General features: G+C 46.1%; 1 protein-coding gene across 1 annotated transcript in view; it reads right to left on the bottom strand.

Moving 5' to 3' along the window:
• Window positions 1–12500, bottom strand: part of KIF1A (kinesin family member 1A) — a 164583-nt gene that overhangs the window by 105571 nt on the left and 46512 nt on the right. The window contains exons 7-11 of the mRNA XM_044669519.1: window positions 12195–12273; window positions 9521–9663; window positions 8753–8779; window positions 3726–3937; window positions 1889–1968 (exon numbers count right to left, since the gene is read on the bottom strand). Coding sequence (XP_044525454.1) covers window positions 1889–1968; window positions 3726–3937; window positions 8753–8779; window positions 9521–9663; window positions 12195–12273 — 541 coding nt within the window. The remainder of the gene's footprint in view (window positions 1–1888; window positions 1969–3725; window positions 3938–8752; window positions 8780–9520; window positions 9664–12194; window positions 12274–12500) is intronic.

Here is a 12500-nt window from a genome sequence, read left to right as displayed (position 1 = left end):
GTGGCATGAATTCAAGGCAATTTAGCATCTTTGTTGTCCCTCCTCTGTATTCTCTGCAGTTTATCAATTTCCTTCCTCCAATATGGTACCCAAAGCTAAACACAAAACTTCAGATGGAATCTGATGAAGGCAGGCAACAGAGGATCAGAGATGTACAACTAGAAGGGAACTTAGAGACCATCCCGAATAGGGGTTTCTCAATCTTTATGTGTGTCATCGCCTCCCTTGCCTTTGGCAGGATGGTGAAGACTAAGAACCCCTTCTCAAAATCATGGTTTTAAATGCAGAAAAGAGAACTCCTAGGATTACAAAGGAAAGCACTTCTGTTGAAATACAGCTAGTAACAGATTAAAAAGCAACAATAACAACAGGGACCCCCGAGATTAAGAATCTCTGATCTAGTTCAACCTCCTCACTTTTCAGATAAGGAAACAAAGACTTAGGGATGAAAGGCAATTTTAATAAGCTTCTGAGTTCTGATTTGAATCCAAGACTTTGGATTCCAAGATCAGTATTCTTTTCTTTGTATTATGCTGCCTCCAGTCAAGAATGAAAGTTCCTTCAAGGAGGACCATAACACCTTTGTTGCTGATCTATAATGATTTATTGACTATGGGAGGGGAGTATCTCTGTTTTAAGGTGTTCCCCCCTCTCACTGGCAGTGGGAATGATTATCCACAGATCTGTCCACACAAATGAGAGCTCTCATTTTCTATCTGAGGTTTTCTTTAAGGGAGTCTACATGTAACCAAGCATACCACTCACTATCTTTTCTTTCTTTCTTTTTTTCTTTTTTCTTCTTTTTTTTAAACCTTAACTTCTGTGTATTGGCTCCTAGGTGGAAGAGTGTTAAGGGTATGCAATGGGGGTCAAGTGACTTGCCCAGGGTCACACAGCTGGGAAGTGTCTGAGGCTGGATTTGAACCCAGGACCTCCTGTCTCTAGGCCTGGCTCTCAATCCACTGAGCTACCCAGCTGCCCCAATCCTTTCTTTCTAATGTCCATCTGCTAACATCATCCCGTGTTTTGTATTTCTGGATGGTCAGGGATCCTAAGACAGACAGGAGTCCAAACCCTTAGCTGATAAATGCTAGGAAACTTAGTCAATTTGGTTGAGAATTTTAAAAACAAATTACCCAAGAGACTCTGGTTAGTTGCTGAAGTTGACTGGTGATATGCATCTAGAATGATTGAAATTGGAGCCTCATTTAGGGCAGTCAGTTTGTTTTTGCTGTGAGCAGAAGGCACTGGGTTCTGGGTTCTTAGTGGAAAGAGGAGATGTTATATTGAATCTAAACCAACCATAGAGCAAAATACGCTTGGATTTCAGGAAACAGGCGATATCTGGGTCTTTATCCCAAATTTACCTTGAACTAGCTTTTTTTGCTTTGAACTTTTGTGAGGTCCCTGTATTTGTAAAAAGAAGGGGCGTCCCAGAGGCAGTGTGGTAGAGTAGGAGTTTGCTGGACTTGTCCATAGCCCCATGGCTACTTAATTTCAGAAGTTCTAGACTCAGGGGCAAGACCCAGATTTGAATCCTGCCCCACAGTTAACTACTCGGATTTATGGGACGGATACTCTTAAGGTCCCATCCATCCACCTCAGCCAAATTAGCTCCATCTTCCCCCCTCCCTCTTTGAAAATCTATTTAATCCCTCCACCAGAGGCAAGCATTTGGGAAAGCAAAGCACCTGAGGATGCTTTAACTTGTGCCATCATAGCATTTACCTCTTATCGATCCATCCCCGTGGAGCGTGTCATCACTTGCTTGGTAATAATTAACAGCTAAGCTGTTGTGTAGCCCATTTCCACAGCACAGAGCCCTCAGTTCCCCTTGAAGTACAACCAGGGCCCTAGACTGGTTGCTCGTAATTGTCAGGCCGCTCACCTCTCCATGCGGATGGCTTCTGTCCTGCGCAGCTTCTCTTCCCAGGTCTCGTTCAGTTCAGCGATGATCTTTTCCGTCTCCTGGAGGGACACGGGGTTTGGGAAAGGTGAATGAGGGAAGGACCCCCCCCAGGCAAAAGAAGAGACAATGAAGGATGCCCAGAAAGGAGCCGGTGTTGATGCCAGGCCTAGGCAATGCCAACTAGTTAGCTAGCTGAAAAAATTATTTTGTTTTAAGAAGAGTCAACTTTCTGGGTATTTCCTAGCCAACAGGGGATATGAGACGAAGCGAGTGAAAGCGATTTCTGGCTGAATTTCTCAATGGCCTTCTGGATGGTTTAGACTCTGTCTAAGATAAAGTAAAGGATGAGTCAAAAAAAAAAAGCTGGAAAGAAGGCAGGAAAAGAGAAATGAATGGAACGAGCAAAGCAAGAAGGAAATATGAAAAAGGCCTTTTCTTACAAAATGATATAAAATTGACTTCTGGGAAGAATTAGCTGTAGGAATAAAGGGGAGGGGAGGAGGCCTTCAGTCATATATTGGCTTCAAGTTTCTTATGATCATATAAATTAGGAATTGTTCAGTTCTCTCAGGGGCAGCCAGAAATCAGGCAGCAGGCCTCACAGACCATCCATGAGTCCTGCCTTTATTGGCTATTAGGTCCCATGGGCACTGGTTTTGATGAGTGAGACTACCTGGTTGCAGGAAAATTCTTGTGCAGGGACTTTAGCTAGCTGGTCCCAGAAATATCAGGGAGACACTGAGGCAGATATTCAAGCCTGCTGATTTGTCTGAGTTTCCCTGGGGAGCGGAATCCTCACACCTATTGTCCTCTCTGATGGTCCAGCCCAGAGCTTAGACCTGGCAGGAGCCATAAAGCATTAGATACGGAGTCAGGAAGAGACGCATTTCCATCCTTTTGTGGATATGCATTATCTGTGTGACTCTGGGCAAGTGGTTGAATGTCTCTGAGCTTCAGCTTCATCTGTAAGATGGAGCCAATCCCAGGAGCTATCTGGGAGCATGTATGGCATGAGATTCCTCTTGGCTAGTTTTCAAATGCTTTGAATATCCCATAAGTACCTTCTAGTTGTTCAATATTTCAGTCGTTTCAACTTTGTTGGCCCCATTTGGGGATTTCTTGGCAAAGATATTGGAGTAGTCTGCCATTTTCTTTTCTAGCTCATTTTACAGATGAGAAAACTGAGGTGAATAAAGGTGAAGTGACTTGTCCAGGGTCACTCAGTGTGAGGGTATCAGATTTGAACTCAGTCCTTCCAGACTCCAAGCCTAGAGTTCTACATAAGGCACCACCTCACTGCCCCAGATATACATCCATATGGGTTATTATTGCCCTCATTCAGTGGGAGGAATGGTTGCATCCTGCTTGTCTACATTGGCCACTCCCATTAGAAAAGAAGCCCTTTGAAGACCAAGGTTATTTTTGCCTTTTCTTTGCCTCAAGCACAGTGTCTGGCAAACAGTAGGGGTTTAATAAATGTGTAATGAGGAACTGATGGATTTCTTGCAGTCCTTGAAATAATTCTATTAGCTGTCATTTATAGAATACTTTAAGGTTTGCCTTGCATTGCATTATATTACTTAATATTCATGACAGCCCCATGTGATAGGTGCTACTGTTATCTCCATTTTATTGACAAAGAAACTGAAGATCAGTGACTCTACCAAGATAACCTATCTAATACCTAAGGCAGGATTAGAACCCAGGTCTTCCTGCCTGCAAGTCTAATGCTCCATCATGATCTCATTGGCTTCAGCAAGGTCAGAACCCAACTTGCACCCAGCTAGCCACCCTGGAGAATTTTCCCTTGACTCACCTTCAGTCTCTCAATGGCTTCTTCACTTCCTGGAGCAAACAGCATACGTTCGTGGAGGCTGGACACCGAGGCAGCCCGGCTGGATAAGGCCGACAGGGAGGATGAGGGGCTCATGCCCACTAAGGCGTTGGTCACTGTGGAGAGATTGTCAGGGCGTTGACTCAATTCTGCCACGCCAGGGTTACCATTATTGTTCTCAAAGTCGGACATGTCTATGGTGGGGAAAGGAAGAAGGAGGGGGACAGACAGACAGAAGGAAGAGGAAAAAAAGCAGAAAAAAAGAAAAAAGGTAGTTGGGAAAAAGCAACAAAGAGAAGCCAAGAGATGCTAAAAATGAAAACAAAGAAAGCAGGCACCCAGCCACCCCTGCCATGTCCTGGCTGGCCTCTCATTGGCTCTGCAACTCATTTAGCTTTGGGCCATCTCCTTCTACCACAGCCTGGGGCAGGCTGCCCTCACCTTCTCACCTAAGCGAGCCTTCGCGCCTGGCAGTCACTGCTTCCTCAATAGCCATACCTGTTACCAGCCGGTCCATGTCGGATTTCACCCAGAGAACTCTCGCTCTGTCTCCATACCTCGGGGCCAATGGCTCAGCCAAGCTCTCCGCTCTTGAGCTCACCCTGTAGCCAAGCCAGCTAGGCTTCATTATTGCATGGCAAGGGCTGGCCTCTCCCAGAATTGGCACATAAAGGGTATTCCTTCACATCTGTGCTAGCCATTCATGGCCTTGTTTAATGTAAGCCTGCCTGCTCGCAAGCCTCAGCACTTGACTTGGACACCCAGAACCCTTCCTTTTCCCTCTCCTATCTACTCAAATTGCCTTCCTCCTTCTTTCTACCACATTTGCCTCCCCCATCACCTCCCAGCTGCCTCCCAGGCACTCCCCCATTCCTAGGCAGCATCTGCTCTCTTCCTGAACCTCATTAAGCCAAAGTGAGATCACTTTGGTTTCCTGGCTGTTTCTCCAGTTTCTTTCCTTATTCCTGGAGGAATTGAGATTAGTGCCTCAGTCGCTCCTATTGGTGAGAAGGGCTTTTAGCCTATTGAGGAAGTAATTTAGATTCCAGGGCTCTAGGCTTTCTTTGTGTCATGTTCTATGACCAAATCTACTTCATTGGGATGCTAAAGAAAGGTACAAAGTCCCTCTTGGAAACTACTCTGGAGGACCTGGGAAGGGTGTCTTTCCTCTTCCTCTTTCCATGTTCAGCACCTTCTCTAACTGACAGCACTCAGCATCTGAGGTATCCCATCCACCTTCCCATGCACTTGGGGGCAGCACTAAGAATCTAATTCAGAAAAGCACAGAAATTCAGAGTTTGTGAGCCAATGAGGCTTCAGACAAGTTTCCAACACAGACAAGACAGAGAATTATGTTCTGGATTTCTTCTTTTGGTTGTCACTTGGGTCACCCAAAGGAGGCATTCGAGCACCTGGGCATGTAGCCCTCAGGTTTTCCTGGGCTGGGGATCAGAGACTGAATTTCTGGACCAGTCAGATAGAGATTCTGGCTTTGCCCCTCAGCTAAGGTAGAATCCCAATTGGTCACCATTACTGAATCCACAAAAGGTCCTGACTGCAGGACCATCTGACTGCAGGACCGTCTGACTGCAGGACCATCTGCCATGCAAGCTTCAGCTAGGAATGAGAAAGATGGTTTCCATATCTAATGCCACTGTCATCACTTCCTTGGTGTCCTTCACTACTAGCACCAGTAGTATCTCCTAAAGATAGTTCCCCAGTGCAGGTGCTGGCCCCTCCTCAAATAGCTCTATAGCCATATGGCATAAATTCTCCAGAGAACTAGCTTCCATGCCAGCCCTAGCAGATGCCAAAAAGAGCAGGAGCAGCAGTAGCAAAAGCAGCAACAACAGCAGCAAACATAGCTATAGCATGGAGATTGTTTCACCAAAATCTTTTGGAAAACCAGATGGCCCTCTGTAATCTCTGGGCTCTGGAGAGGGGACCCAAATCATTTCTGGAAGGAACCCAGAATCGGGGGTAGTGGATGGGACAGTGCTGGACTGGGAGACTCTGGAGACCTGGGTTTTAGTCCCAGAACTGTTGCTAAGTTGCTGTGTGTCTCCTTGGGAAAGTCACAAACTCTCTGGGCCCCAATTTCCTCATATTCTAGAATGGGGAGATTGAACTAAATGATCTCCATAGATCCTTCTAAACTCTACCATTCTATGATTCCTATTCTGCCCAGGCTTATTCAAGGACACTTAAGGAGTCCTTATTAAAGTACTGATTAAGACCAAGCTTATTCAATTTGGGAACTCTCTCCCTTCTCAGAGTTATAGTCTTTTTGGGCTCAGTAAGAAAGATTTGGCTGTGGATCATAAGGGAGATGCCAAGGTCAAAAGTTGAGCAGGGTTTGGTCCTTCCACTATTATGCTGATCAGTATTAGCAAAGTCCAGCCAATACTCCCTTTCCCCAGAGCTTCCTATTGCTGTGATCCATCAGGCTTACTTTTGTTGCAAGAATCCCCAGACTTCTCACCCAGGGCTACACTTCCACCAAAGAGCCCTAACATCTCCTGGACTAGGGGATGACCGTATTGGATGCTTCCTCAATGTTTGGGGATCATTTGATGGGGGTCTTTCCTGCATGGTGGAAAGTTCTAGACCTCCTTTATTTGCACACCCTTTGGGGACCTTGGGGTCACCTCTATGCCATGACCATAAGGAAGAAGAAGAAGACTTTTGTGAAGAGACATGCTTTGAATTTTACTTCATGTCTCTCAGCAGCATCAAAGAACATGCAACTGGAGAAGGTTTTGTCTGGAGGAACTCATCATTTGGTACCACCATTGAGGGTGTTTCTCCAATTTCCAACCTCAGTGCTCACTTGCTTAAACTGAACCATGACCTCCCACCTCCAATGAAATTTTCAGAGAAACCAGAAGTTTCTATGAGCTCCTGAAGGGGGGAGATGCCTGAAGTAGTCTGAGGACCCCAGCTATGTAGTCAGTGTGACTGATGGCCACTTCCCCACCCCAACCCTTCATGTTTCCTTTTTAAATGATTACCAAGGGGGCAGCTGGTGGCTCAGTGGTTTGAGAGCCAGGCTCAGAGATGGGACTTTTGGGGTTCAAATCTGGCATTAGATACTTCCTAGCTGTGTGCTCCCAGGCAAGTCACTTTACCTTCATTGCCTAGCCCTAACCACCCTTCTGCCTTGGGATTAATACACAGCATTGATTCTAAGATGGAAGGGAAAGATTAAAAAAAAGAGAGAAATGATGATCATGGCTTAGATATCATCTTCTCACCTTTTTGAGTCCCTGGGCTCCTCCAAAATTTAGTTCGAGCTCCACCTTCTCTGGGCCACATTTCCTGTTCTATCTAATTGTGAATGCTCTCTCTTCCTCTGGCAAGTATTTTGTATCGAGGGACAGGAAGCTGTGGTTTCATTAGTATGGGGAATTTCCAGGTGACAAGATTCCTTTTATTGATGCAGGTTGCCACCTAGTCTAAAACATAGTCTTTAGGAGTTTCCTGGAATCTTTCAAGTTTAAATTACTTTTAAATCAGCGTCACATAGCTAGAGCATGTCAGAATTGGAACTTGAATGCAAAGGCAGCTCTCGAACCACTATGCAAATGTACAAAAATCCTTTGGAATTCCCCAAATCCATGCATGTTGAGCCTACAGTAGAATGTAAGCTCCTTGAGGACAGAGTCCTTTTGAGTTTTCCTTTTGTATTTCCCAGAATCCAGCAAGTGGATAGCACATAGCTGGGTCTTGATAGGTCCTCAGTGATTACTTGATTGATCAACTGGAACATAAGCCTCTTGAGGGCAGGGTCTGTTTTTTCTTTGTCTCTAAATTCTCAGAACCTAGCATGGAACCTCGTCCATAGCAGAGGCTTAATAGCCACATATGGCCTGATTAGAACATAAGGGCCTTAAGATCCAATTTTTCATCTCACTATCCCCAATACTGAATATGGCATGCTTAATTCATGCTTGTAAAAGAATTGAACTGAATTATAGCCAGCTTCCAACAGGCAGCCATGATAGCATCTTGATTCCAGGCATGCCCTCCTTCCTCCCTGATGAAAATGTTTGCAACTCCAAGTTCTTTCTCCCCAAGCTTTCCTGGCCACTGCTTGACCTCACAATATCTCTTCTACTCCCCATCACAGACTTTGCCATTTGACCTCAAGGTCACTGGCAGAAAGGAACAGTCTTCCCTACAAATAAGGGGGACTCCTGCCCTATAGAATCAGAGCAGGCAATGGAGTCCCTGAGAATAAGAGATCAGCCTTGAGCTTGGCTGATCCCTAGTCCATAAATCCTCCCAGGGCTCCAAGGGGTCCTAGAGGGCAACTGAAAGGTGAGCAGAAATCCTGTCTCTCATGCCCAGAGCAGGTGGTTATCCAATGAGTAGGAACACCCTGCCAAGCTAGCCCATTGCACTCTGGGAGAGCTCTAATTGTTAGTGGGTTTTTTCTTACATAGAGCTGGATTGGTCTCTTGGCAAATTCCATCCATTGGTCCTAGTTTTGCCCTTTGGGCCAGCATGGAAAGAAACAAGGATGTCACTCATCTATTGTCTAGACTTTCATGCCCCTGCCCCAATTTTTAGATCTAAAAACACCAGCACCCTCCACTTCCTACAGTTATAGAAGCCTTTGGAGTTGGAAGGGACCTTAGAAAGTCATTTTGTCTACTCTCCTCATTTGACATGAGGGAATTGAGGCCCCCAAAGTTCAAGTGACTTCTCTAAGCTCACCCAGGGAGTGATTGGTAGAGCAATTGGCTCTGGACTGCCCCTCTTTCATCCTCTAGGCCAGAAATTTGGAGGGAGATGCAAGAAAGTGGCAGGAAGGGGTTACGATGACAGTAAGAGGCCAGGCATTCATTTCCATGGGGATGCCAGGCCAGATGCCAGGGCCATGATCTTGGGCCCTGGAGTGCCCATCTAGGGGTTCCCATCCCATGCTGTACTTATGTTCCTGCCAATGACTGATTCTCTCAGAAGCAGTGAAGCACACAGAGATACCAGCAAAGGGAAATACACACATTTAGGTCCTCCGGGCACAGTGTTGGCTAAGAGAGGCAAGGAAAGGGAGAGTGGGCAAGAAAGACAAAGAGAACAAAACAACAACAGGTTTAACTCTCTAGGACTTGGGAGCTGAAGCCAATAAAGTCAACCTAGTCAGGCTGGTGGCCGTAAGCTTTTATTTCATTTGGTGCCTGCTCAGGACAGGTGACATGCTGGGGCTCTCCTGCTCCCCCACCCCCAGAGCTCCATTGAGCTCTAACCCTGTCTCTTAGGTAAGACCTTTCTCGACCATTTTGGCACCTACCCCCATACCTGATTAGTGACAAGGCTAGTCCTGGGACCTGGGAGGAAACCCTCAACTTTAAAAATGGACTTTCCCCTCCAAAAGATGGGGGTTTACTTGAAAGACAGACCAATTCAGTCCTAAGAATCCGAGTAAGGATTGTACTTCATCCCTTGGAACCAGGAGGTACACTTACAGGGGTAGACAGGCCACACAGCCTAACATTGGCCATGTAGCAGTAAAGGGATGCAAAGGCAGAGTGGGAGGGAGAAAAGGAATAAAGGAGAAAGGAAGGGAGGAAGGGATAGAGGAAGAGGGGGAAGGAGAGGCTCCCAGAGAAGGCCCTGGGACAGGTTGGGTTCCTTTGGGAAGAGTGCTTCATGTCTCAATTTGCTAGGATTTTTATTAAGGTCCAGTTGCCCCAGCCCTTCGACTAAGGGACATGGAACTCTCATCGATGAGAATGGACCGTGGGGAGTGGAGAGGGTCACAAGATACATACTGTCGATGATGTCCCCAAGCCCCTGGGCATACAGGAGGTCTCTCAGTCGAGCCACCTCATCCTTCAGCTCCCGAATGAGCTTGTTGTTGGGGTCCTCATTTATGACAGCGTTGCACCGGATCTGTTTGGCTCGGTCAGCATATCTGCAAAGACGAGAGGGGCTCAGTGGACGAGACAATGCCCGTTAATCTTAGAGAGGCTCTCAGCAGCCAGAAGCCACGTGAGAATCTTTGTGGACCTAAAGCATTTCATCGCCACCACCATAGGATCCCAAGTCTTGATCTGGAAGTGGCCTCAGAGTCCTTCATTTTAGAGTTGAGGAAGGAAACTGAGGCTCAGAGAGGTTAAATAACTGTTCCAGAATGAGGACGTTAGGAAGGAAAGGAACACGAAGCTTCAGAGACTTAAGAGAATTAATTAAAAAAGTAAAACCCACACACCAGAGCAGGAGTTGTTCATGGAATCCAAGGATCCAGTCCATGAACAGATTGCAGGGGATCCATGAACTTGGATGGGGAAAACCAATGACCTCTTTATTTCCCTGAACCTCTATGAAATATAATCATTCTTGCAGCTAGCGGTGAAGGCAACAAACATGATTCTGAGGGGCCGTCCGGAGACTTCACCAGGCTGCCGCCAAAGGGGCCAATGAATAATGATGATGATGGTGATGATGATGATGATGGTGGTGATGATGGTGATGATGATGATGTCGAGGACTCCCACACTAAAGGAATTTGGCAACTCAAAAAGACCCTCATCAGAGAGGCTAGAAGCCTACTTAAGGCAGAGTCTGGAAACGCCAAGGTAGACCAGGAAGTCAGCCTAACTTACCCACGTGACCATTCAGAGGGGAAGCATTCTGAGGTCTCAGCCGAGCACTTTTAGCCCCAAGTCCAAAGCCGGAACTCCGGAACTCCTTCCACTCCTCAACTAACTTTACCAGGTTGTAACCCACGTATTTAAAGAGATAGCGTCTCTCATCACTTCCCGGGGGTCCACCTCTAATTCAAGTGGACAAATGGCAGCCTCTACACTGATTTGGACTGCCCAAAGGGCCGTCCCTTGTTCTTGATTTGATACTTATTGTCACTGTGGTTAACTTATCTCCCCTCCCCTTTGGAGGGAGGTGGGGATGATATAATCTAGATGCTTTGGGTAAGTAGAGTTTTGACTATGAATGGGCTAGAGTTAATTTCATTTACACAGAAACTTCAATCTACTTTCATACTTAGCGACTGGTTCAAAAAAGGGAACAGGGGATCTTGGCAAAGAGAAGAAGGAGGAAAGCAAAAGGCCAAAGACAGATAGCCTATAGGGAGGCAGTGGGCCCTTTCGTCAGGAATATGTTCTTAGAGAATTGATCCAGAAGGTGCTGGACCGAGTAAGCACTGAATGACATCACCAAAATGAAAGGGATTCTGTTTTAAGAGACAGGAAATGACTCATTACTGGTGGGAGAGTCATTTCCGAATCAGCTGCCTGTGGACAGTCAGACCACTTACTTATAAGAGCAAAGACCCAATTGATAGAGTCAGAGTGAACCCAAATGGCAGGAATATGGTTGGTTTGGCCAGAGGTGTCCTGACATTGAGATGGTCATCTCCTAGATAGTCTTTGCTGCTTAGATCGTGTAATATTCTTGTTCTTTTTTTTTTTAAGCCCTTGGCTTCCGTCTTAGAATCAATACTGTGTAATGGTTACAAGGCAGAAGAGTGCGAAGGGCAATAGGGATTAAATGACTTGCCCAGGGTCACATAGCTTGGAGGCCAGATTTGAACCTGGGACCTCCCATCTCTGGGCCTGGCTCTCCATCCTGGGAGCCACCCAGCTGCCCCACGTCATGTCAAATACTTCTAATTACCTTCCATTGACTCAAAAAATCACTCTAGAGCTATTGGTGAGATTATGGTGTGCTTTCAAGGGCTATTTGTCATGTATGTATGAATACATTCACACACACGCACACACAGAGGAATGTAGCTTAGAGAAAGGGACCTGGAATATAGGAATAGGGATCTTCAGCATAACCCTCTCAATTTACAATTGAGGAAATTGAGGCACAGAGAAGGGAAGTGACTTGCTCAGAATCATAGACCAAGGACTGGAAGAGACCTTCAAGGCCACCTAGTAGAGTAGCCTCACTCTGAAAATGAGGCGATCTGCCCACAATGACAAAGGTTGTGAGAAAATAAGTATTCAAATCCAAGTTGGCTAACTCCAAGCTGATCACTAACGTTCTTATGATGAGGCCAATTTCACACCAGGTGACCCATGACGATGCCTCTGATTTAGGAGCTGCCACCCTCGCCCAAGCCTCTTCCTTCTGTGGCACCTCCATGCTTTCCATCTGCTCCCTCCTCTTTCAACTGGGCTTATTGCTACAACCAAGACAAGCCCCTGTGCTTTCCAGTGAGGGATAGGCAAGATGGAGGATGGGACCAAGTGGGTAAAGACCTGCTCTTAGCATTTTTCCTCATAGCCCTGAGCTCACATCTTGGGTGAGGGAGTTTTGAGGGGAGACATTTATTGGATTTTAAATAAATGTAGATGGGGGAATGCTGGAGGGATGTAACTGGGGTGGAGTTCCTTGAGATGGTCACATGCATCACTTTCTCCTGATCTCATAGAGGGCATGGATGGTCCCTCTTCCCCATCCTGTCCCAGATCTTACCTCAAGGTGCTGAGGGTCTCATCATAGTTGATGTCTGCAGGGCTCAGGGCTGCCACCATGGCAGTCCTGGAATTACCCCCTAGGAGGGAAAAAAAAAACAACAAAAAAAATCACCACCATGTCTCAGAAGGAGACAACTATGATCGACTGGATAGAATTTTTTCCTTCCTTCCTTTTTTCCTTCCTTCCTTCCCTCTTTCTCTCTTTTTTCTTTTTTCTTTTCCTTCCTTCCTTCCTTCCTTCCTTCCTTCCTTCTTTCCTTCCTTCCTTCTCTTTCCTCTTTCACTCTTTTTTTCTTCCTTTCCT

Source organism: Gracilinanus agilis, chromosome 3, assembly GCF_016433145.1.
Source record: "Gracilinanus agilis isolate LMUSP501 chromosome 3, AgileGrace, whole genome shotgun sequence".
NCBI lineage: Eukaryota > Metazoa > Chordata > Mammalia > Didelphimorphia > Didelphidae > Gracilinanus > Gracilinanus agilis.
This window is presented reverse-complemented; position numbering and strand designations above follow the sequence as displayed.